At 42.6% G+C, this 27432-nt stretch overlaps 1 protein-coding gene across 1 annotated transcript in view; it reads right to left on the reverse strand.

Moving 5' to 3' along the window:
* The window catches only part of ADCY2 (adenylate cyclase 2), a 455891-nt gene that overhangs the window by 47101 nt on the left and 381358 nt on the right, over positions 1 to 27432 (reverse strand). The window contains exons 16-18 of the mRNA XM_032629124.1: positions 24729 to 24866; positions 16895 to 17014; positions 8805 to 8974 (exon numbers count right to left, since the gene is read on the reverse strand). Coding sequence (XP_032485015.1) covers positions 8805 to 8974; positions 16895 to 17014; positions 24729 to 24866 — 428 coding nt within the window. The remainder of the gene's footprint in view (positions 1 to 8804; positions 8975 to 16894; positions 17015 to 24728; positions 24867 to 27432) is intronic.

Consider the following 27432-nt stretch of genomic DNA (forward strand, 5'->3'; position numbering starts at 1 on the left):
TTGACCTAACAGTTTAGTTCAAGTCCAATGTTTCCTATCTGACTTTCTGTCTGGATGATCTATTGTTGAATGTGATGTATTGATGTTCTCTACTATTATTCCATTGTCATCTATTTCTCCTATCATATCTACTAGTATTTGCTTAATTTATTTAGGTGTTCTGATGTTGGATGCATATATATTTATGATTTTTATATCTTCTAGATGAATTGACCCATTTGTCAATACATAATGACTTTCTTTGTTTTTTGTTACTGTTTTTGGATGAAAGTGTATTTATCGGATATAAGTATAGCTACCCTTACTCTCTTTTTGTTTCCACTTGCATGGAATATCTTTATCCATTCCTTTACTTTGATCCTATGTGTGTCCTTAAAGCTGAGGTGAGTTCCCTGTAGGCAGCATATAGTTGGATCTTGTTTTTTTATCTGTATAGCCACTCTATGCCTTTCAAATGGACAATTCAATCCATTTACACTTAGAGTAAAATTGATAGGTAAGGGCTTAATAATGAATTGTTTTCTAGCTGTTTTTTAGTTCCTTTGTTCCTTGATTTCATGTTCCGTAAAGTTTTGCATTGCTGTCTTCGTATGTGAAGTAGCACTCACTTCCTGCACCATTTACTAACTGTCTTCAGGGCATAAATATCTTCCTCCAGCCCTGCTAGTGCTTCTGAGGCTTTCGGGACCTTCTGTGGATACATCTCTCCACCTTTCTTCCTCCCTCTTGTGGCAGAATTCTAAGCTTGTATGCCTCCTCTCCATCCTACAATGCACCAGGCCGACTGCTGACAGTCTTCCTTTTGTTTTCCCAAACAAAACTCGCTAAAGCTCAAGTGTGTGGTCTCTCTCTGGCCCTCAGATTTCAGTCAGCTTTCTGTGCATGCCCACTAGCCGTTGGTCCAAGCTCCCTCTCGATGCTGCCATCGGGAGGGAATATGCAACAGGGAGCTGGCCACAGGGTGGGGTGTGCATGAGGCATGTGGAACAATGAGGGTGCCCGTGAGCCAGCTGGGGAGATCTGTGGGTGAAGTGTTCCCAGCAGCTTGTGGGTGGGCTTCTTGACAAAGTTAGTAATGCAGTTAGTAGCATCTGTGTTCTCTTAAAGCCTTCTGAGAGTCCTATCTGCTCCTCTCCCAGCTTGGTAGCATCCTGCACAGCTGGGAAGCCCGGTGCTCACAGGAGAAGTCATAGAGTGAGAACATCTCTCTTGGACTTAAGCTGTGCCATCTTGGGGGAAGGGTGGTGTGGACAGAGTCAGACTGTTTCTCTTACCCACTTCAGCTTGTCCAAACTCATGTTTTTTTTTCTCCAATGGTGTGCTAGAACTTCTCCTCTGAAAACCTGGACTTCTTCAAAGTCTCTCTCTTCCATGGGTCACTGGCTAAGACTGTTTTCCAGGGGGCTCTGTGGCCAAGAGCTGCTGAAGCTGGATTACATGTCACTGCAGGGTCCACAGCCACGATCAAGGTCTGTATGCCTACTGTCCAACACATGGGTGGACGAGACTCCTTCTGGATCCCATATGGTGCTGGGTCCCACAGCTCCTACAAAGAAACTTTTCTCCAAGGATAGATTACAAATTATTGTTGGGGACAAACATAAGGGATGTCTTATTCTGCCATGATGCTGACAACACTCCTCCCCTATCTTTTTGGATCTCCACACTTCTTCAAGACCTTTCCAATATCACAGTCATCTCTGGGTCACTTAACCAGCTTCCAGCCAACGGGTTCACTCATTCCCTAGGTAGGCTATAGGAACTTAACCTGCAAGTCTCCTTTTGGCCTTCTTGTGAGACACAATTTTCTAATAGGAGATTTTGTAAATTCTTGAGAGCACAGACTATATTTTATTCATCTCTATGTGCTTGGACTCCAGCAGTCAGGCCTGGAATATACAGGGTATTCAATGAAACTGTGCTGTGAAGACAAAGGAATGAGTGGACAAATAACTGTGTTGGTTTGAAATCTAAGGGGTTTCATTTATAGACACTTTACCTCCTGTGGCTGGACACAGATGCACTGAAATCCTATGCAATCTTCCAAAGAAGGTGACCCAGTGTCATCCAAGGACAGATGGATCAAAGTCTCATGCTGTTTCCGAGTTATTCACAAATGCTAAGGACTGCAAACAAATTCTGGGACTGCAAACGACTAACATAATAAGGGATAAGCTCATGTTTAAGAAAGAGCCCTGGAGGCAGCTGCAGGTCAGGAGAAATGATAAAAGTGGGGCTGGAGAGGTAGTGCTGGCCTTTTGCTATGGGGAAAAGATGCACCCTGATTAATGCAGTCATGGTTTCATCCTTTGGAGAAGAATGATTTTAAATGGGAAGCAGTTGGTGCATCTGATACCGTGGGTCTGTGCACTGGGCTTTAGCCTCATACGTTGGAGAGCTGATGATAAGAAGTACGTATCCTATCTAGTCTGGGGGCCCAGGCCCTCTGAAGTCTCCTTCTTCCGCTCATTCTAAAATCAAACAAAACAAAAAACAGCCTAAAAACTGAGTATCTTCCTACAAGTGGGTCAAAATCACAAGGCATTTTCTTTTTTAGGTTAGATAACAAAGGAGCTCACTAATGGTTGCTTTTTATAGAAGAAAAGAAAGATTGGTAGAATTCAAGCAGCCCTAGGACACCTTTTTTTGTTGTTCTTGTTAACTTAGGCAATTCAGATTACTGACCTCCTTACTCTTCCTCCCAGCTCTGCTACTAGTGATGTCAGCTACAGAGAAACAAACGTGTGTATTCCATACTTTCTGGAGATGGCACTTCAGGGGAGGAGGGGAATTAGGAAGGGGAAGAGAAACTGAGATATTAAATTTGAAAGTAATTTAAGATCTTTTCAGTATGAACTTGGATATATTATGGGTTTGACTACAGATTTGGAATACGGTTTTCATTTAAAAGAGGAGACTTTAAAGAAATGTCAGGTGTTCTTCCTCCCAGCTCCTGAACCCGGGCCCGTCTCCAGCCTGTCTTGGTGTGTCCACCTGACTCCTTTGAGCTGTTCGGAGGGGCAGTTTCTGGTAGTTGTGGCTTTTATGCTTTCAAAGAATTCCTTCAGTCCAGAGAACTGTTCCTGGCACCCCTGTGTGTGTCGCCCTCCGGTGACCTGTGGCAGTATGTACTTCAGGGCACCTACTGCTCACCTTGCTTTAGTCACTAATCGCTTTCTGGTTTGAAAGATGCAGTGGTTCCACCCTCCCTAGGAACACCTCTGGACCATCTCTCCCAGAGGTGGGTGCATACTGCTCCTGCCTTCTTCCTGAGCATGATTAATGCTGCAGTTCTTCCTCGAGGCTTTCAGTGAGCTCATCATCAGTGGATCCCTAGTTGGGACACTGTCAAAATGTTACAATATGCTGAATTCTAGCCATTGGGTTTTCCATGAAACACAGAAAAAACAGAGAATGCAGAACCATGTTGAAGGTGCTTGACTCATGGCTCCATCGCTATGGAGCATCTCCATGGCTATCCTTGGTATGGAGCTGTTGCTAAGGTCAGGAAGTTAAAATTATGCAGACATTTCTACCAGCAATAATCCAGAGCTTCTGAATCATGCTGGGTACTCGATATAATTGCTGCTTACTTATACACTTTATATGCTGCCCAGAAAGTATTTATTTATTTATTTATTTTGCGGTATGCGGGCCTCTCACTCTTGCGGCCTCTCTGGTTGTGGAGCACAGGCTCCGGACACGCAGGCTCAGCGGCCATGGCTCACGGGCCCAGCCGCTCCACGGCATGTGGGATCTTCCCTGACCGGGGCAAGGAACCCGGGTCCCCTGCATTGGCAGGCGGACTCTCAACCACTGAGCCACCAGGGAAGCCCACACAGTATTTATTTTATTAGCCTAAGTGCCCACACAGAGCTGGTTAATGTGCTGGACTCCTGGTTAACCCCTCTGTCCAAGCTCTCCATCCTCCACACATCTTCAGAATAGAAAGCATATTTCTAGCTTTCAGGTGAACTAACATAATGGCTGGGTCCACGTGAAATGATAATATTCACCCTTTGATACTCTTCAGTTCTGCAAGGAAAAAATGCGCAGGAAAGATCTGATAACATCTTTCAGACTCTGTAATGAGCCTTTGTCAAGGGAAGGGAATGTGTCCTTGAAACAAAAACAGCCTCCAGCAATATCAATGGTTGATCACGATCACCATCACCATCACCTGTAAAGCATCCTCAGTGGCGCTGGCTGAGGGCTTTGGGAGTTGGTGTCATGGACCGGAATCGGGATCATTGATTGATTGATTCAGCAAAGCATCTTGTACTCACAGATGATATGGAAGACTGTTGTAAATGCCAAAGAATTAGGACATGGATTTTCCTGGACCTCCTAAATATCAGACACTTCTGAGCTTTCTCCACCAAGAGATGATAGATCACAGTCACATGATGGCAGGTGAAGTACTGGGACCTTGCTGGCCTCCATTCGTATGGAATTTTAATGGCACACCCTCTCAAGTAGACCATTTTTTTCTCTTGTAAAGTTGGCTTTCTGCACTCATGAATCTTACAGTTTGGTATCCTTTTCTGAATTATTCATTGATCTGGAGTCTTTCTAGTGCATACTTTTGTTTTCTTTGCTGACTCTGCTGGCAAAAACTCCCTGTTGGCTTGTCTGTGATCAATGTCAAATTTGGCTTGGAAAAGGCCCCTGAAACATGGTGAACTCACATATAGGACAACAACACAGTCCAAACTGTGTATTCAGAAGATGGCCCAGCAGTCCCCTGTAAACAGAGATGCTGAAACCAAGCAGGACCCTATGGGGCTCCTGGGCATGGAAGCTTTTCTTTGTCCCCCATTTCTTGTTTGTAGGGAATAGACTCCAGCCTCTATGAACTTCCCTGAGTTCCAAAGGGCAGATTCGAACAGTTGCTAATCCAGGAAGGGAGAGGATGCAGAGACAAGGGAGGAGACCACCTGAGGGCAGATCACAGGAACCAGAGAACCTCATCAGGAGACCACCTGAGGCCAGATTAAAGGACTGCAGACCCTGCACACCCCTGATCCTTATTAGCAACCCAGCCCTTGAACTATTGCTATAAAGCTCCTCCCCAAATCATCCCCGGTTGGGACACACAGGAGGCCGGTGTGTCCCCCTCTGCCTGGCAAAGCGATAAAACTATTCTTTTCTACTTCACTTAAAACTCTGTCTCCGAGATTTGACTTGACACCGGTGCACAGAGGCCGAGTTTTCGGCATCAACAGTGACCAGAAACAGGTCAGAAAAGGGATGGCACCAAGCGTGTGACTTCAACGGCACAGACCAACTTGATCAGGAAAGGAGGTGCTGCCTGGCCTTGTGTTAAGCCAGCATTTTCCTTGAAGGGCATCTATGGCTTTGGGACAGAGGGACGTACATTCTCAAAGCAACATCTCAGACTAGCTTTTTTTTTTTTTTTTAAGGATCCTAGTTTCATATCTGAAAGGGTTGTGTCAGCAATAACAAACCAGATATAGGAGGAAAAAACCTTTATCAGTTCTTTCATGGTGGAATATCTTGAATCTCAGAAAAGGGAAAGGAAACATTGACCTCAATGGGTTTTAGCACTGGCACAAGTCACATGGTTAAATCATACACACACCGAGGTTGGGAAAATCAGAGGGGATTCCAAGCTGCCACTCAAAGGTCTCTCCTTTGGTGTTCGTTTTAAACTGCTATTAGAGAGCACTTGTTAATTTTGAGGTATTATGCTATTATGTCAGTAATATTCATCTTCTGGCAGAGGAATGCTTCCGGGAGTATTGTGGCAGCTCACGCAGAAACCTTAGTCAAACTCCTTCCTAAAATTCCTATAATTATGTTTAATTTCCTTTCCTTTTTTTCTGCTCACATTCTGGGAACTGTCCTATTAATAATGAAATGGGAAATAGATAGAATGATAAGGAAGGTAACCAAAAGCGTTGCTTATTCTTTCTGTGATTAGTCAAGGCGTCATTAATAATATTTGAAGGACATAATGCGATCTCTTTAAGAACAAAAAACTATAAGTATGTATAGCAGATCAATATATGCAAAAGTTCCTTAATTAGGAGAGAGTTAAGACTTCACACTTAAGAGTAAAGTTCACTGAATTTACATTTCAGTACAAAAGGAAATTAATTCCTGTTAATATTTCTGCGGAAGTTTGCAGGGCTTAAGCATGGTACACAGTTGCACCCATCCTAGAGAGGATGCTGGCTTACCGTCGGCCGCGAAGGCAGGTGCCTGAGGCTTGTCCCAAGGTGATTATAAAGACAAAGCCAAGAGAACACACACAAAAGACCTTGAATGAAACAAAAGGGCTCTGAAAGTAAAACCCCTTTTCTTTAACCAAATAGCTACTTCCCTGCTGCTGGGGTTCTAATAAGAGGTGGCCTGTTTCCCTCAGATCCCCAAAGTATTTCCCTCCCCATCGGAAACTTGCTAATCTAATTTCTACTTTTGCTTCGGATGTGTAGCGTATGCAAGAGCTTTAAATTTAATAAAGGGAAATTGAGTAGTGTTCTCAGCTGTGTGTCAGAATTGGTGATGCTACATTTACTTAGGGATTCAATACGGGCTCTCTGGATATGGTGGGGAAATGTTAAAGTGTGTTTGCTTGGCAATTTTGAGAATTTATTGGAAAATTAACTTCAGTTTCATTTTTATCTTGGCTAAGGAATCATATAGTTTCCTTAATACAATTCTGTATTTTTGCAACTCCACTATCCTCATCCTGACTACAGATTGTTAGGGCTTCATGGCGTGGAGGAAGACGAAAATTAAATTTGGTGAAGAGAATGTGGTGCAGTTGTGTTTCTAAAAGCATTCTTACTGGGAAGAAACGTTTACACAGTGAGATGCCCATGTTCCTGACACTGGGCCTCTATTGGTGAAGCGGCCATAAGCTGTCAACACAAACCATCTTTCCGGAGCAACAAATCTATGCAAGTGTTTGAGCATGAAAGAATGATCAACATCATTAATCATTAGAGAAATGCAAATCAAAACTACAATGAGATATCATCTCACACCAGTCAGAATGGCCATCATCAAAAAATCTAGAAACAATAAATGCTGGAGAGGGTGTGGAGAAAAGGGGACACTCTTGCACTGCTGGTGGGAATGTGAATTGGTTCAGCCACTATGGAGAACAGTATGAAGGTTCCTTAAAAAACTACAAATAGAACTACCATACGACCCAGCAATCCCACTAGTGGGCATATACCCTGAGAAAACCATAATTCAAAAAGAGTCATGTACCAAAATGTTCATTGCAGCTCTATTTACAATAGCCCGGAGATGGAAACAACCTAAGTGCCCATCATCGGATGAATGGATAAAGAAGATGTGGCATATACATACAATGGAATATTACTCAGCCATAAAAAGAAACAAAATTGAGCTATTTGTAATGAGGTGGATAGACCTAGAGTCTGTCATACAGAGTGAAGTAAGTCAGAAAGAGAAAGACAAATACCGTATGCTAACACATATATATGGAATTTAAGAAAAAAAATGTCATGAAGAACCTAGGGGTAAGACAGGAATAAAGACACAGACCTACTACAGAATGGACTTGAGGATATGGGGAGGGGGAAAGGTAAGCTGGGACAAAGTGAAAGAGTGGCATGGACATATATACACTACCAAACGTAAAATAGATAGCTAGTGGGAAGCAGACACATAGCACAGGGAGATCAGCTCGGTGCTTTGTGACCACCTAGAGGGGTGGGATAGGGAGGGTGGGAGGGAGGGAGATGCAAGAGGGAAGAGATATAGGGACATATGTATATGTATAAGTGATTCACTTTGTTATAAACCAGAAACTAACACACCATTGTAAAGCAATTATACTCCAATAAAGATTGGAAAAAAAATCTATGCAAGTATTTAAGGCATTTATTTTAGTTAAAAGAAATATAGAAATATTATGGGGGATTATGCAAAGCATTCATAGAAAAACTTGAAGTCTGGTGTGTCCAGAAATAAACCTAACACTTGATACAAAATGTGGTTTTGCTGTTAAGATGTGAGATGGAGAATATCATGATGAAAACTTCTTTTTCAAGCAGGGGATAAATATTTATGATTAGCTTGTAGAAGTAATTTGATAACAGGAAACGTTTCATAAGTCCAAGGGAGTGGACCTGGGAGAATCATTCTTGAAGCATCTAGTCCTAAGGCTGGCAGAGTAAACACAACCAATAGGATTCCGTCCACACCAGGATGTTTTAGGAAATCTCCAATAAGAAATTTTATCTTATCTCCACCAAGTTATACTTCCAGTCACTATAACTTGTGAATGGAACCACTCACTATCCCTGTACTTTTGTGTATATGGATTCAGTTGTTCTGACCTGGGGGCCGCACTGCCCTGTAGGGCACATTCCTCAATGTCCGGAGGCATTTTCAATTGTCATGACTTGGGGAGGGGGGTGGATTTTGTGGCATCTAGTGGGTAGAGGCCAGGGATGCTGCTCAATAACCTTTAATGCACAGGACAGTGCCCTGAAAATCCTTCAGTCCAAAATATCAATAAAGCTGAATGTGAAAGAAAAGATATTCTTATCAATATAGTACAGATTATAACACAAATCCTCTCTCTAAACCATTTCATATCTGCTGATCATATGTGATAATACCTATTCTGTGTAACCTGTAATAAAAAACACACATTCTCTTCCTGAATCATCACTTCAAAGAAACACTCACACAGTGATTCCCAGGGACAGGGCTATTGCTAATTTGCATTTACTCCACACATACTTACGTTACCAACATCCCATGAAAGAACTAAGGAGAAGGAAGAGGAAGCAGGTTACCTCTCAAATAAGACCTGGCTGTAGTCATCCAGGAGGTGGGCGTGAGTGTGGAGAAAGATGGTGTTGTAGCCCACCAGTGCCACCATCATGATCAGCATCTTTAGCTCATAATTCACGCGCAGGAAAACCGAACAGGATATCAATCCCAGGATGCAGCTGTATATAAAGTACTGGAACAGGGAAATACGTCAGATGAATACTTGGGATCTCTTCTGAGGAATGCCAAAATGAGAATTAAAACTGGGCACCACCATCAAGCTCACTTGGTCAACTCCCAAACTGACTGTGAAAGCAGATGCATTTGTCTGCTCTTTGATTCAGTGATACATGACTAAACACACTGGATTTAGAAAAGAATTACTCATGACATGGCTTGCTCACCCAGCGTAGCATGTTTAAAAAAATAATCGTGCATATGGCCAAATACTCTTCAGAAATAATTTTTAGAAATCTATATTGAAGCTATGTCATTATTAGCAAATGTCCTTTGCTTCTTGAAAATGAAAACAATATGGTTCCCTACACATTTACAGATTAAAATAAAATGACAGTACACAGAATCTTTTGTGGACTTTCAATGATTTAATTCATTAAGAGGATACAAGTCATTACAGGTAGTTCTATTAAAGGTATAAGAAAGCCTAGACATTTTATTTAAAAAGCAGTTGTGTGTCAGAGGGATTATCTAGAACAGAAAGGATTTTAAAAAAAACTAAAAGCTTTGAACTATATATAAGATAGATAACCAACAGGGACCTACTGTATAGCACAGGGAACTCTACCCAAAATTGTGTGATAACCTATATGAGAAAAGAATCTAAAAAAGAATGAATATATGTATATGTATAACTGAATCCCTTTGCTGTACTCCTGAAACTAACACAACACTGTAAATCAGCTATACTCCAATAAACTTAAAAAAACCCCGCAACATTCTAAGGGTTCACAGGCTTCACCAGACTACTAACGGGTCTTTATCCCAGATAAAAAATCAATTAAGAAAACTGGAGGACATGAGAGGAATCCAGTGGTGAGTCTTCAACATCAGCAACAAGAATATGATTGAAAATAAACTGTAGCACCGTACAAAGTTAAAAAAAAAAATGACAACAAGAAGAAGAACAGCAAGATTTAACATTGGTTGAAAATCAAGTGGCCATAAATGTGAAGGTTTACTTCTGAACTATTAATCCTGTTCCATTGGTCTATATGTTTTTACTTATGCTAGTTCCACATTGTCTTGGGTACTGCAGTTTGATAGTAAATTTTGAAACTGAAAATCAAAACAAAACAAAAACAACAAAAAACCCTAAAAGCTTTGACCTGGGTGAGTAATGACTGCCCTGGAAGTGGACAGGCACCAAAGACATCAAAGACCCCAGTGTGAGGAAGCAGGCCGGCACAGTCCATCTTTTGTGGCCCATGGGAAGCAGCTGGCAGGCCTGCCCTGTGTTAGCACTTTTCCATTTACCACAATGGATATCGTCAAGACAGGATAGCCCTGGATTCAGTTTTGCTCCAATCACTCGTTAGCGGATTTACTTTAGGCCAGTGCCCTAACATGCACGTGTCACAGTGTCCTCATCTGTAAAATGAGGGTAATAATGTCCTCCTTCTAGGTCACTGAGAAGAGCACATAAAGCTTGGAGTCCACGGCCCTGCAGGCCAGAAGGTGCCCGCTAAGTGGAAACAGTTGTCATTCTCACAAAGTGTTTGTTTGCTGGATAATGGGGTTTTAATAACAAGGGTTAGCTACTATCTCCGTGTGTCTGCAGAAGAAGCAGCAGTCAGTAAAGTTTAATCATTTTAATAAAACATAGATCCCACTGATGTTTGATAAATCCTGCCTTTAAAAAATAGCTCAGTGTGTAAGCTATTCCATTTTAGTTACATTATATGGGATAAGCCATGTATAAACTACTTATTTTTGTCATTCTAGCTCTTCCTTTTTTTTTTTTTTTTTTTTTTGCGGTACGCGGGCCTCTTACTGTTGCAGCCTCTCCCGCTGCGGAGCACAGGCTCCGGACGCGCAGGCCCAGCGGCCATGGCTCACGGGCCCAGCCACTCCGCGGCACGTGGGATCTTCCCGGACCGGGGCACGAACCCGTATCCCCTGCATTGGCAGGCGGACTCTCAACCACTGCGCCACCAGGGAAGCCCTCAGGGAAGCCACCAGGGAAGCCCTCAGGGAAGCCCTCTAGCCCTTCCTTTTATTTCCCCAGCTAAGGTCATCTACAGTCAGCCATGGGGAGGGCTACTAATATTAGTGCATCAGTCCTGTTCTTGGGGGAGAAAGGAAAGTCGGAAGATGAGCTGCGGTGGTCCTAGCAGGCACCTTCTTCCCTGTGAGAGGCACCCACACAGGGATCAACGCAGATCCTCACCAGTGAGGACTGCAACCTGGCATCTCAGCTTCAGAAGGAAGACCAGCAATAAACTCCCTTGGGTCCGACAAGCATTGGGTCAGTCCTCAGGAAGTAAAGCATCCCTAGGCAAGAAGCATGATGGGTGGTGGCAGCTTAGGGAATGCTGAGAGTTTGTAAGTTCAACTTCTTTGGCCACAATTCCCTGAGGTCAGTTCTCTACTATTCTGACCACTGATAACCCCATGACAGAGAATAGGAAGAGGAAAAGAGGAGAGGAAATGTGTCCTGATGGGACCATCTGGCTGGCAGAGAGGAAGGACAGAATCAAGATGTCTGGGAGAGAGTGGATGGGCACCACTGACTCAGTCTCCCTAAAGTGGAGGGTGAGGGAGAGATAGCCTGTGCTTTGAAACCAGCCCTCACGTATAGGGGACTTTGCATTATTACCTTAATGACTTAAATTAATTACTTAATTACTTAAATACTTAATGACTAAGTATTGCCCTCAGAGGGCAGGTGTGAGGCTCAGTGATTCAGCAGGCATTGGTGCTGGGACAGCTTCTGAAAGCAGCCCAGGGAGCCCCGCAAACTCTCTGGGGGTCCCTGCATTCCTGTGGGCATGTGCACAGCAACCTGACAGGGCAGGCTTCTTTCTGGTGAATCGAATAAAACACGGGCTTGCACTTTGTATGTCTTCTTTCTTTAGTTCATTTTGGGGCTCATCCACTATTAGATTTTTCACAAGTATCCAATCCCACCAAGAGTCTGAGAATCCCTGGTTTTTAACCAGCTCTTTAGTCAGCAGTCACCGTCTTACACAACTGCTCCGTAAAAGCCACAAAATCGCCTTGGGAACGCGCAGCGGGCAAGGTTCCCACTCAGCGTCTCGCCCTTCGACTCACAAAGCAGCTCACTGGTACAAATAAAGGCATGCCTGTCCCCTGCACAGGTGACCCAAGGTAAGGAGGATGAGAAAGCCCACCTTGACGAATTCTTGTGAAGATTAAAGAAGATAATCAAAGTAAAGTGCACAGAACAGTGCCTGGCCCATGGGAAGCCATATAAATTCTGCTATTATTGTTATACACTGGAGCTCTTTGTAAGACAAAAAGTTTTATTTTTCTTCTTTTTAAAAAAAAAATTATTGGAGTATAGTTGATTAACAATGTTGTGTTAGTTTCAGGTGTGCAGCAAAGTGATCCTCTTATACATATACATATATCTATTCTTTTTCAAATTCTTTTCCCATTTAGGTTATTACAGAATATTGAGCAGCGTTCCCTGTGCAGTACAGTAGGTCCTTGTTGGTCATCTATTTTAAATATAGTAGTGTGTACATGTCAGTCCCAAACTCCCAATCTATCCCTCCACCCCACCCTAAAATTTGATTTTAAAAAGGATTCTGCTGCTAAAATTCTGCTGAAAATTATTATTAGAATGAACATTATCAATAGTTCAGCCTAAGTGAATGAGAAGCAGAATAATGAGCCCTTTACGTGTGTGTGTGTGTGTGCGTGTGCATTTTGGGGGATTTGGGGGCAGTGGGATTCTAAAATCTTTCTGAAACACCCCTAGTTTGAAATATGTGCCAATACCTATAAAATATGTCTATGATTTCACATTTTAAAATTCATTCTTAGGCTTTTAAAAAGTTTTTACATTTCAGGGTTAGGGTTAGGGTTAGGGTTACTAAAATACATATGTTATGGGAAGTAGCCTTTTAGTCCATTTTCTATTAAATAAGCCTTTCTAGAAGGCTTGGAGGCCATGTGCAAGGTGATGTGGGAATTCATTAAAGGTAGGTTGGGACCCTGAAGGTAGCGACAGAGGGAATGTGTGAATAAAGAAGAATAACGGAAGAAGGCCCGGCTGGGAGCTCTGAAGATCAGCTGCCTCTCCTACATAAGGTAGCCCTACAAGGAGGTCGCTGGATGTCAAGAGCTCTGGCTGTAGGCTCCTGAGCTGAGTTCGATTAGGACACTATTACTAAGAACCTTATTTTTATATAGTTTTAATAGTTAATATAATTATTAGTTAATATTTTTATTAAGTATTATTTGTTAATATTATTTAAATATAATATATTACTATTACTTAGTATGAGGTAACTAAGTTAAAATTGGTTCATATAGTTATTAATACTTTTCATATATTAATCAATGAAATCAACTTGCATTTTGACACCAAGGGAGCAGCCACTGTCATCTTTGGCAATTTACTTAAGTATCTTTTGGTTTCAGTTTCCTCACCTGGAAAACAGTTATCCCAATATCTAACTCACAGGGTAGTTTTGTGGATGAAATGATATAAATGCCTGATATAGTGTGAACTGCCTACATGGCAAAGATTCTTTCTGGTTGATTCTGTTGGACATTTTTAAATGACTTTGTCTTCTGCTACAGAAATAATACACCTGATGTTAAAAATTAGGAAATATACAAAGGACACATATAAAAAGTAAGCATCTCCTATAATCCCCAACATCCAACTTGACCCATGATTAAATGTTTTGTATATCTTTCCAGCTTTTATTTTTGGTGTGTGTGCTACTTGTTATTGGTATTATTATTTTAGAAAATTGGGAATGGATTGTTTGGAATGTTTTTAAATGATACTTCTCACTTAATAGCTTATAAGTATATATTTCTATGTCATTAAATAGTTTTCTACAACATCTTTTGTAGCGGCTGGATATAATCTTACTGTATGTTCATAACAAAATTTGTTTAAACAGTTAAATTTATTCTAACTTTTAGGTTGTTTGTTTTCTTTTCCTTTCTTTGTTGTTATTGTTACATAAACCTTTTGACGAACACCCTGGTAGCTAAATCTTTGCACCTTTAAAATTACTTTCTAAAGTTAGTATTGCATGGTGAAAACTATGTCTGTTTCTATGCTTTTTGATGACTGTTATAAATGGCCATTAAAGTCAGTATTGCAGGGTGCAAACTGTCTGTTTCTATGCTTCTTGATGACTGTTATAAATGGCCATTAAAGTCAGTATTGCAGGGTGCAAACTGTCTGTTTCTATGCTTCTTGATGACTGTTATAAATGGCCATTAAAGTCAGTATTGCAGGGTGCAAACTATGTCTACTTCTATGCTTTTTGATGACTGTTATAAATGGCCATTAGGAAGAGCTGTATCACTTTTTACCTCCTGCATCAGTGCCTGTGGATGCTCCTTCACATCCACTGTCAACCTCAGGCGTCATATATGATGGGGTTTGAGAGTAATAATGCAGACATCATGCACATCCACAAACGGCTTTCCCAATGTTCCTTCCAATCTATTAAGAGGGAAGCCAGGATGTCTCCAGGCTCCTCTGGGACCCCTAAACTCATGAGTTAATAATGTCATTTCTGTACAGACAGTACATGAGCATGAGGGGCTTCCTTGGCAAAGCCCATCATAATCCTCTTTCTGAGGACTCATTACTGGAACAATAGTAGCCTACTGACTAAGTCTGACCTAGATTTTGAAAAGTCTACCGTGTGCTTTTTCAGAATCGTTGAAGGTTGAGGAAATGTTCTTTTTTTTTGCCATTTTGGGTTTCTAATGATTTGCTTCTTCTGAAAATAAGATATCATGTGCAGACTTACTTAAATGAAATTCAGGTTGATGACTTTATTGCTGTTGGGGGGGCCAAGGACGGTGAGCTGTTCAACCCAAAAATATTGGATAGAGAGATTTTCTTAAAAAGATGATTTGCCAGCTATACTTTCCTTTCCTATGAAGATGCATGTTTACTCTAAGTTGTTAAAGTGCCTTATGAATGCAGCATGGGGATGGTTTGGAGGCTCGTCCTCCCTCCAGGGGCCGATGGACCATGTATGTGCTAATACCATCCATCCAAGGAGGAAGAGCCAGACCACACATGTAGTTTGAATCATTCTCTAAAGAACGGGGTTCCAAACTGCCCACAGTGAGGTCACAGCCAATAAACCCTCATCATGAATCCCATCCCTCATTTTTCACATAACTGAAATAGAAAAGATGGTGTCCAGTCCTCCCTGGGGTTCACAATAATGCCTAACATGAAGGCCAGGACCCCGTGGATATGGGATGAAGCTTATGTCATCTTCTCTTCCTGAGTCTATGGGGACATTGCTATGGACTCCGGTTAGCTGTCATGGCTTAAAGGAACACCAGATGCTCCTACTCTCTGTACACAGAGCTGTGAGCGTCCCAGGAAATTGAAATGATGAGATGGGAAAAAGGATCAAAGCCTAATATCAAAGGGAGAAAGAAAGGAAGTTTCCTTGATCACCAGAGCTAATGGAGTTTTAAAAAATTGGTAGAAAAATTTTAAAATATACATATCAAATGACCAATTTCAGTGCCTGGCATATGTGACACAAACAAAATGGGAAGAATCTATGCTACCTTTAGACGATTATTCAGAAAATGGAAAGGAGAGTATCAAAATCATTTTTTTTTGCACGAAAAATTCATGGAAGAAAGAAGTTATTAAGCAGTAAATAACTGATTAACTCCTTTCACTTAAATGACTGATGTGTTAGTAAGTTTTGAAATTTCAATCTAGGCCCTTAGTAAGGGTCAGTTAGTACGGAGAATTTGAAGATACAATCACTGGACAGCATTTGCAGCCAAAGGAGAGGGAGAAATATGAGCTGTGGTCCCTGTCATCACAGAGTCAGGAAGCTAACGCTAATTCACTGGAGCAATTAGCAAAATGTGTAAGCCACAATTCAGTGACATACAATCGAATGCTACATGCTGGGATACATTCTATAAAATATAGCATTAAGATAAATTGGTGCAGCCACTGTGGAAAACAGGATGGAGGCTCCTCAGAAAACTAAAAATAGAGTTACTATATGATCCAGCAATCCCACTCCTGGGCATACACCCAGAGAAAACTATAATTCAAAAAGATACATGTACCCCTATCACAGCACTATGCTCAATAGCCAAGACATGGAAGCAACCTAAAGGTCCATCGACAGATGAATGGATAAAGAAGATGTGGTACATATACACAATGGAATATTATTCAGCCGTAAAGAAAAATGAAATAATGCCATTTGCAGCAACATGGATGCAACTAGAGATTATCATACTAAGTGAAGTCAGTCAGACAGAGAAAGACAAATATCATATGATATCACTTATACGTGGAATCTAAAATATGACACAAATGAACTTATCTATGAAAAAGAAACAGACTCACAGACATAGAGAACAGACTTGTGGTTGCCAAGGTGGGGGGAGGGAAGGAGTGGGAGTTTGGGGTCAGCAGATGCAAACTAGTATATACAGAAGGGATAAACAACAAGGTCCTATGGCATAGTGCAGGGAACTATATTCAATATCCTGTGATAAATCATAATGGAAAAGAATATATATATATATGTATAACTGAATCACTTTGCTATAAAGCAGAAATTAACACAACATTGTAAATCAGCTATACTTCAATAAAAAAAAATTAAAATGTAGCATTAAGAGAATAAAGGCACGAGTCATCCGTGAGAGCCTCAAAATGCCATTGAAAGTTTCCACATGTGGTCTAATCGGTGCCCGTTGGCTGCGACTTTCTGCTGAAGCCTGGCAATTTTTACTCGGTCAGGACATACTCAGATATGGAATCTGAAGAAGAAAAGTCATGTCTACAACAGATGAGGTGCAGGCCACGCCATTCAATACGTAACAGCATACAGGAAAACAACAAAAGCAATAATAACGAGGGAGATGTTCTTACCGGCAGGAAAAACAAATTTTGTGCACGCAGCATTGCTACCTGACTATATAAGGCAGGAAGACTTGTGTTTGACGCATTGGCAGTTGGAAGAGTTGTCTCCTCTGACTCGCTCAGGAAAAACTGCAAGGAAAGCGTTTTTTACAATGAATTAGTGCAAAGGAGAGTAAAGAGTTAGCAGGTGGGTGCTAAGTTTATTAATGACGTGTTTTGTCACCTCCGTGAGCAGGACTGTGTGGGCAACTCAGCATCTTTACTTCTGGGGCTAATCCCTTCATCTTCTCTTTGAGGCTTTCAGAATTTCTATTGAATAAGTAAATAACTCTTGTGCTCTGCACTTCATAGTGAATTCCAGAACTCCCGAGTTGACGTTAAAGACAACAGAAGCACCTTGTTAAATATAAATTTTAAAATGAACCAAGGACAGGGCAGAGGGTTTGGTTAGAATTATGACCTGACATCACAACCCTCACACTTTCAATTCTGCAGCAGGAGATCGGAGTCTTCACAATGTGCTTTTGCAGGATCTTCACCATCATGGCTCAAACGTTAAATGAGTCAATGCAGTTATATGAGTTTTTTTTTTAGATTAAAATAATTTTATGGGAAAAATGCAGTAACTGGCATTGTCTCTATTATTTGTGAGTGCTTGGCATCTCAGGATCACGAGGGATTGAATTTGGAAAGGAAGGATGCTCTTAGGACTATTGGAAAGGGGGTCCTGATTTCAAAAGGAAAGAAGTAATCCTGAGAAAATAAAAATGATTAGCTCTTATGTAATGGTCACCAATACCAGCACCCAGAAGGAAAGTGTCACTCTCTCGCTCTCCTTCTCTGTCTCTATCTCTGTTTCTCTCCCTTTCTGTCTCTTTCCTAGACGAGCTGCAGCACAAACTGTTAGGTAACCAAGGATCAGTTACTTTCCATACCACGGCTGCGGGTCAGAGAAGTGTTCAGTGAAGGTAAACTAGAGAATCACTCAGGCCAGGTTCCCTTATGAAAGAGATTCATCCCATCCATGAAACTAGGCTAGGTCTTTGGCACAGGGCTAACCATCCATATTCCAGGTCTAAAAAGTAAAACTTCCCTGTAGGTTTCAATGGTTGCTTTTGTTTCCTTCCTTTCTTCGGTTTGTTTCCTTTGATGGCAGAGTTTTTGTCAAATACCTACAGTAATTTACTGAGGTAAATAAGAAGGCATTTAAATAAATATATGGATATATTTAGATATACTAAATAGTATATTCTTGAGAACATTTCCTCTGAGATTCCAAGAATGATACTAGGTACAGTGTTTTTGCCCATTTGATAAAATGCTGCAAAACGCTGATTGAAAAGTCAAATAATTGTAGTAGATTTCTTTATTTACTACTAAAGAATTTATCAAAAATGTCACAACCCCTGGCTGAAATATAAATGTGCTAATTATTTGGAAAAAGGTATATCAGGAAAAGAAATGAAGTAATTGCTTGGCAAACATAAGGTTCCAAAATGTTAAAAATTTAGATTTGACAGACCCAACATACGATTGATTTAAATATTAAAGAATCAAGGTACAACAAATAGAAGGAGACTGTTTAGCTTGATAGGTTACTAGCCTCAGGCACCTGAGATCTTAAAATAATTTAAAAAATCCTTCTTGATTATATCAGCATATAAAGAGGAAACTAAATTCTTGCTGTACAATGAGTAGAAATATATCCTGTGAAAGTTTTGTCTTGCAAGGACGCACTGCAATGATAAGATGGCTTGAACTTGAAAAACAGTGGAGAACTTTAAGCAATACATCAGGAATGCTTCATTAACCCCCTTCTGCTACTTTTTTCTAGTGTTTAATTAACTACCCCGAAAATCAAGAACCTCTTCTTTCTGTCTATGTGGCATCACACTGCAGTTTGGAATCAATTTTCCTCTTCCGTCCCCTTAGTCACTTTAAAATAACAAACTCCTAATTATAGCCAGTCCAAGCTCGAGGGTTATCAATCCACATCCCTCTCCCTTTACGTGTTAAAGTGCCACAATCTTCTGCACAGAATGAATTTCTAGTAACATAATTATTTGGGGGAACGCCTCTCGATCTATTTTAATATTCTACAACCTTTGTCAGAATTGGGAAAACGATACCCTCATCCTGGACAAGATATCCTAACTAGGTGCCTATTTTTAGTCCTCCTTCCAAATTTTACATTTCCCAGGCAATGTGAAACATCTCAGAATTATGTTTTTCAAATAATATTAAACTGTGAACATGTGATTTAATACCGTGTTAAGAGCCTGATAACACCATTGCTTGTCATTTGGTTGGAAACAGAAGTAATTAACTAATTAGAATTAGATTACCAATTAACTACTAGTTAACCACGGCTAACTCCTTGTCTATGTGGCTCACAAAGCTGGGCTATTTATAATATTCTCTGGGAAGTTTCTCAGAAAAGTTGCAAAATGGTGTGAGGCATCACATGACGACACTGTCAAAATGTCAGAAAAAAAAAGGCAGAAGATTTGAGCTTCTCAGACATGGTTCTAAACAGTCAGCTGGAAACTAAAATGGAACAAAACACACAGGCTTTTTGCAATTTGCTACCCAAATCCCTCTATTTGAAAAAAAAGTCTGGATAACTGACTGTTTTTTTCCACTTTTTATTGGGGTGTTTGGTGAACACCAGGTATTTTAAATGTCCTGGTAAAGTCTCACAATTCATTTAAAATAAACCTGACCTGGACATTTCGTCATTTATATTAGTGTGTAATGAGAGTTAAAGGAACACCATCCCTGTTGACCCCAGCTCTTGTAAGGGCTGTGAAAATTCAGCCTTGGGATAAACATTAGGGACTAAAAATCCATGCGGAGGCTCAGTGTGGAAGGGTCCATCCACACAGTCAGTGGCAGAGGGAGCTCGCGGGTGGCCTCAGCCCTCACATCATTCCTAAGGCTTCTCTCCTCTCTGAGGTAAAGAGAGTGATGGTGGTGATGATAGAAAAGTAGTTAATAAGGGCTGTTTGCCACTGGCTGGAAAAATCCAGGGCAAACTGAGAGGTTCCCCTGCTGTGGAGGGACTGGGCATCAAAGCGAAAATGAGAACCTTAAAAACATTATTGGAAGTGAAATAAACCAGACACAAAAAAGACAAATATCATGTAATCTCACATATACGAGATATTCTAGAATAGGTAAGTTTATCGTAACAGAAAGCAGAGTAGAGTTTACCAGAGGCCAGGGAAGTGGGAAGTTATTGTTCATGGGTACAGAGTCTGAGATAATGAACAAGTTCTGGAAATAGATAGTGGTGATGGTTTGCATAATACTGCAAAGGTACTGAATGCCCCTGAATTGTACACTTAAAAATGGTTAAAACGACAAACTTTATGCTATATATATTTTCCCCAAAGGAAAAATAACAAACATTGAAAACAGAAAAAGAAAAAAAAAAAAAAGGAAGAAAGCATTTTTGCCTTGTCTCTAAAAGAATGCTTCAAAATCACAGGAGCTACAGAAGAGGATGTGAATCTGCTGTGACTTTAAAAAGATGAAGTTTCCTGACAGAGAAGTATCTTCCCAGTGACTTAAGCACAGCTTGCTCATGAAGGCAGCCCCTCACCTAACTCCCACACAAAAGAGCTGCTCTTCCCAGGAATGTGAGTCCAGCACCTGGATTAGCGTCATGGGTTAATCACTGCTAAGAAAGAGCAAAACTACAACGTGGGGATAGGGCTCAGTTAGTCTAGGAACTGTATTCTTAGAAGCAGTACCAAGATAAGTTTAAAAGCTATACAGGTACTACATTAAATAGAAACCTCTCCCGGATGGAGGTTTGAAGTGGGGCTAGGAGAAAAGGCACAGAAACACCGCTAGGAGCATTTGACCGCGTGCAGGTAAAGACTGTACCCGCATCCCCAGCAGGGGGGGCCATCTTCGCAAAATGTGAGTGAGGGACCTGGAGCCCACTTCCCTGGCGTGGCACCCCAAAGATGCTCAATTCTACCAGCCCAGGTCTCAGTGCTGCATTGGCACCCCCTGGTGATGTGAGTGACTCAAGGGACTTCACAGCACCGTGCAGTGTGGCTGGGGACACAGGACCCTGTGTCTGCCTTATGCAGTCAAAATGCAGGAGGTCGGGGATCCAAATAGCTGGAGAGCATTTCTCTGTAAATCATCAGATGTGTTCAAAGGTGGCACCCTGATGGACCAGTCCTTCCCCTTCTGTGATGAATAAGAAATGACAAGAAAGCTCAAGATCTAGGGAAAGTGATTTCCTTTGTCTACCTAATGCTGCATTTCATACTGTTTTGTGATGTTTCTTTGAAATAAATACAAGGAGAACATCTGCATGGGAGGGAATGACTAATCTCACCAGGTATCAAGAAAAATAATGGACAGAAACAAATTAATTTAGCTTGTTCCTTGTCCCGCAGCCTCTAATACCAAGGGGCAGCTCAGCGCATGGAGCCTTATTTCATTCTTTCTCAAAGCTCATCCATCATACTTTTAATGTGTCTCCCATAGACCTCTCGACCTCACTTGGCAATGCACTTCCTTCTTTCTGAGGAAGGAAAATGACATTGCAAGATGTGTTTCCGGTACAGAAGATATATTTCTTCTCTCCAAAGGGATTGCAGTTACTGTAAAAATATCTACTCCTAAATGCTGAGCTCATGCAACATTTATAGACAGTGATTGAACTGCCCGTCAATCACTAATTATCCTGGGAGAAATACAACCAGCTTCGAATAAGATTTGTTTCCCATTTTGAGTCTGTCTTTTAAAAACTAGGTGATAAATCCTGGCTTTATAAGGTCAAATTGGATTTCATGAAATAGTTTTTCTTTTTTAAAGGGTTGCCTGCTTACACATTCATTCATTCACTCTCTCATTTAGTAACTACGGAACGGCCCCTCCTTATATAGAGGGTGCTTTTCCAGGACACGTGAAAAAATAAATAAGTAAAACACCCCTTGCTCTTAGGTGTGTGGATGTTGTGTTACATGTGTCACCGCTCTGGATGTGTGCACAGGTGAGTGCACAGGTAAATGAGCACACAGGTGAGTGAACACATTCTTGAGGGATGAGGAGACGATTATAAGGGCACAGGGGGTCAACACTCGTCAGGGCAACGGAACACACTCGGTGTTTGTTGGAACCGCTCAGAACTCTAGCTACTGTCCTTCAAGTGCGTTCTGTTTCTCCCAGCCCCATCCCCTCCTCCTTCACGGTGGAGCTCACTTCTGTCCCAGATGTGCCCCACAGCTTGATTTACTGAGCTCTTCTCAGAGCTTGCTGGCACTTTCTCCTGGACAGCTGGGTCTCAGGGCAGCAGGACTAACACACACATGCCTGTTACAAAGTCCAGCACGCGGAACCCATTTCAGGAAATGCTCATGTTTCTCCAGTCTCTCACCATTGCCCTTTGTGTCTCTGTCCATCTTCCTCTGTGGTGATAGATTCATATGCTCATGCAATAGTCACGATACTGCCTGTGCAGGAAACCTAGGGGTCCTAATGGCTAGTGAGATACTTGCTGAAGGGCTCTTCCAGGAAAGGCCCTCTTGTCTAGTCTTCAGTCCTTCATGTCACATTCCTCGCCCTGAGGGCTCCCCTGCTCTGGTGACAGCTCTGGGGCCACAGTCACAATATCCTTGGGTCGTCACGCAGAGAGCCCTTGGCCCACGGTCTGGGGCCCTCGTGAGCACGTGCCCCAGGTTGACTGCTGCCAACCTCCCCTGGAGCCCTTGCGATCTGAAGTCCCTCCTGCGCAGGGTATTCTTGAGGGAATTACTTGTCCAGACAGGGCACCATTTCCCAGCTCTTCCCCAGTCAGCCCTGACGAAGCCCTTGTTGGAAATAAATGATGTCATGGTCTAGGTATGCCTGAGATCTAGAAGAGGAGGCCTCCATCCCTGGAGGGAAGGTCTCATCATCCCTGGAGCAGAAAGACAGCCTCAGATGCTGTGAATGTCCAGGAGGAGGCTGATGAGCCTGGGGAGAAGTCCAGGAGTAGGGGCCAGGATGGTGCAGTTGTCATGGTGAACTTGACACAGCAAGACAGCTCCACATAGGAACACAGGCTTGTCCTGGGGAAGCCTGCTGGCTGCGTGGGCTTGACTGCCAAGCCCTCTCCCCGCAACAGACACCATTAGTTCTAACTGCACAGGGGCAAGTGGGAGCAGCCCCTTCCTGAGCTGACCTCTGAGGCTGAGCAGGTGGGTAGAGGAAGGTGAAGCCATGGTGACACCTCTCACTGGCTTGTGCCTGGGAAGACCTACAGTAGGGCCCGACCTCATGTCCTTTCTCAGGGGAGCTCCTACAGGGAGCTGGGGCATGTAGTTAAGTGAGGTGGGAGAAGCCAGCTCACTTGTCCTCCAGTTAAGCACACGGGAGGACACTCAGGAATCCGTACCCAACCTCCTGATGGGCAGGAAGTGGGAGGAAGGAGGGCAAGCTAAGGCTTCTCTGCCACCTCCTTTCCTGGTGCCCTTAAGGTGGACTTCGAGGCAAAGTGAAGTGGAGGAAGGGGCCCTCCCACCTCTGCAGCTGGCATCTCAGCCCATCTGCCTTACAGCTGGCATCACCCTCACCTGAATCTTCAGGTGTGCCTGGAGAAACTGTACGACCCATAGTACAACATTGAGGACAAATCCCAAGCAAATATTCAAGGTCCTTACCTACTCCTTCAGCCTTATTTTTTTGCTGCTACTTGGTACAAATTTCTCTCTCTTGTTTGTCCTAGATGCCAAATGCCTCCCTTCCTTCTCATCTTCCGTCCACCATCTGGTGGAACTCCTTCTGCCCATCCTTCAGAATCCTGTCCCGTGGCCTGGCTCCCCTGTCCTTGCCCCCTACACACTTCCATGGTTGGCTCTCAGACACTTTTATAAGTTTTCCCAGATGTCGGTCTCCTAAACTCCACCGGGAACTCCTGGGGGGAAAACTGTCTTTGGGTTCTGAGGATCTAGCGATGTACCAGGTGCATATCTATGCTCAATAAAAATATATATTTTTTGCTGAATGAATGCTCATTAGTCTCACCTATGAAAACTATGTCTTTATTATGTAACACATGCGCCTCTTCTCCACAACCTGGTTTTGTGTTTCCGGAAGGCAAGGAGTATACTCATGACACTGCAGTTCCAACACTAGTAAAACACCCAACATATGAAGGAAATTAACGCCTTATGGTTGATGGTGATGATGTCAGAATAATAATAAAGTTGTGTCTCAATGTGCACTGATTACTTAAGTGTCTATTTTTAAGGCTATACCAATAATAATATTGATACAGTAAGAGCGACCACTGGTTCAATATTTACCAAATACCTCATGCCACCTTAAGTGTGCTCGGAGCATCGGTTCATACCTTAAAAATCCACCTTGGTAGAGAAATGTGAGTTCTCACTGAGAACTGAAAGAAGTTCTCAGTTTTCTCATGAGAAGTGAAGTGGAGCCTGTGGAAGTTTGTAATGAAAATTCTCCAAAATCGAACAGTTGGTAACGTGGGAGCTGATGTTTGAAATCAGGCCCTTTAAACCCCAGAGCAGGACACCTTTCCCACTGCGCTCTCCTTAATTTGCTGGTTCTGTTACCCCTGGCTGATCACCCTGCTGACATTTGGTGGCATTTCTGTAGCTGGAGCCAAGACGAGCTAGGAGGTAGGAAACCGCTGGAAGGAGCCTCCCTCCCTCGCTGTGGTTTCCCCAGTCTGCAGCCTTTTCCCTTAGCGAAGCCGCTGCTGCAGCGGTTGAGGGCTGAATTTAATGGGCGGCAACTGGTGTCACTGAAGGAGCTGTGGGAAAGGTTCCCAAATCCCATGAGACAGGCACCGCCGGGCGGGGCCCTGACTCACCATGTTGAACACGGCCATGGTTAGTATGATGGCCGTGGTGATGGCCGTCAGGGAGATCCGAGGCCAGGGGCGCTTGGCGATGATGCCCGACGACTTCAAAAGCCACAGGAGAGAGGCGGACGCTTTTTTGCTGCATTGCTGGGAGGAGGAAGAAAAAGAAATGCGTTGCTCTTTTCTGTATTTTCTCAAGTTTCTCAAGGATGTTTAAAACCACAGGATGCCAAGATACTCTTCACAGATTGAAGAAGTAGACTATGTTGGCATCATTGTTACAAATTAGGAACAAATTAATTACGTTTCTATGATAAATTAGGATGTGCTTGTACGTCCTTTAAAAGAGACCTGAGGGCTTCCCTGGTGGCGCGGTGGTTGAGAGTCCGCCTGCCGATGCAGGCGACACGGGTTCGTGCCCTGGTCTGGGAGGATCCCGCATGCCGTGGAGCGGCTGGGCCCGTGAGCCATGGCCGCTGAGCCTGCGCGTCCAGAGCCTGTGCTTCGCAACGGGAGAGGCCACAACAGTGAGAGGCCCGCGTACCACAAAAAGAAAAAAGAAAAAAAAAAAAAGAGAGACCTGAAATTATGTTAAAAAATTCTTCTGGTAAAGGAAAAATATGCCAGGTAATTAAACCACTCTGGGGGATGTGTTGGGTCTCAGATCACAGCTGTGAGGAGGCAGGTTTCATAAGTTCAGGTGATTGACGCAGAAAGCGATCAACACGCAGCTAATCCTAAGAATACAATCGGACCATAAAATAGTTTGGTGCCTGTACCTGTGAAGACAACACCCAGCGTTCTCAGCTGAGGCTTGTGGCGATGGCTCGACCTCATCCCATCCTGCGAGGGCTTCCTCCACGTGGAGAAGCTCTACTTTTAATTATAAAAAATTTTATTTTTGATTGTGTTAAAAAATGTAAAATGGACCCTCTAAACTATTTTTAAGTGCACAGTTCAGTAGTGTTACTGCATCTGCACTGCTGTGTTACAGATCTCTAGAGCTGTTATCTCGCACAACTGAGACTCCACACTCACGAAACAACTCCTCTTTCCCCCGGCAACACTATGCTACTTTCTGTCTCTAAGCCTCTGACCAGTCTAAGTACTCATGTAAGTGGAATCATGCAGTATTTGTCTTTCTGTGCCTGGCTTACTTCCGTTGGCATAATGTCCTCTGGGTTCATCCACGCTGTAGCCTGTGACAGGACTTCTTTCTTTTTATAAGGCTGAATAACCTTCTATGTATAGGCCGCATTTTGTTTATCCATTCATCTCTTGTTGGACACTGGCATTGGCTACAGTGAATAATGCTGCACTGAGCGGCATTACAGTTTCTAAGAAGCTCTTTTTGTGTGGGAGGAACTGAGGTCTTTATAGAATGACAGCCAGCTTTCCCTCGCCATCTTCTGTGGGCCAGACTCTGCTCTGTGGGAACTCAGTGATGGGCTAACCTCACTGAGGCCTCGAGGCCACCTTCCTGGGGAAGCAGCATTGTGATGTTCACTTTCGGCCCGGTGGCGAGAGAGCAGAGTAGGGAGAATTCTAACCTGTGGGTAACACAAACCTGGCCAGTGCCAGGTATCCCGGTACCCACCGGAGTGGGTATTTACATATGTTATCTGATCTGACAGGCATTCTTACGAGTTCTCTAGGGATCTAAATTTTAACTTCACCCAAAAGGGACTGTGGATCCGAGGCCACGTGTCCTGGAACCATTTAAAAAAAGGTATAATTTGGAAAAAATTCAGAAGGAGGAATAAATATACACTTATACATGTTTGACTTGCACTAGTAAGTTAATATAAACGGTAAAACTGTTGCGACATCAATAAAATTCAAATAGAGAATATTCCTTAATAGCACTAATAAACAGTGCTTTTATTTCTCAACCTCTTTCACATTTTCTTTCTGCTTTATTCTTTAAAGTATTGTTGACATAAGCACTGCAATTTGTTAACTGTTGATACAACAATTAAATGAGACTGTGTGATACTGGATGAGAGGTAGTGAGAAAGGTAACCGGCCCTGTGGCTCGGCATCAAGTCCCTATAGCTGTTAAACTTTCCGCAAGTTAATTATCCTCTCTGGCCTCAGTTTCTTCATCTCTAAAATGAGAATAATAGTGCCTGCCTCGAAGTTTAAATGAGCTACGTAAGGTGCCCAGAACAGGACATATGTGTTAACTCTTCTTATATTTGTGAAGAAAACATAATATTTCTCAGAAACATTTTAGTGACTAAAAATTTATTTGCTTTACATCTAGATGAACAAAAAAACATTTTTTCCCTTCCATTCCACTATAGTCTATTTTTTCTATTGTCTACAGCATACATCCCCCAATCCCAGGACAGTGTTTAGGGCTCACTCCTTGGGCAGATTCTCCTGGGTCTTTCTCTGGTTTCTCCTACAGCCTGTCTGGGAGAATGGGGCAGTGCTGCCCTGGATTCCAGGGGCTGCCAGGAGCTGAATCACTGGCTGGCAGCCAGGCTCTGCAGAGCACCTTCCCACCAGCAACTCAGGGGGAGCCAGATTTATGCTGTAAGCTTCTTCCCCAAAGCAGGGTGTGGACGGGGGTTGGTGGTGGCGTTAAGTCTGTTTTCCAGTGAGATGCCCTTTAATGCTGTGAACGTGCAGTATCTTTCAGGGTCACGCTGCTGGAGGACACCCACCTGAAAGTGTACCACTATTGTTCAATGCATGCTACTTGGAA

The sequence above is a fragment of the Phocoena sinus genome, chromosome 3 (genome assembly GCF_008692025.1).
Source record: "Phocoena sinus isolate mPhoSin1 chromosome 3, mPhoSin1.pri, whole genome shotgun sequence".
NCBI classification, from domain to species: Eukaryota; Metazoa; Chordata; class Mammalia; order Artiodactyla; family Phocoenidae; genus Phocoena; species Phocoena sinus.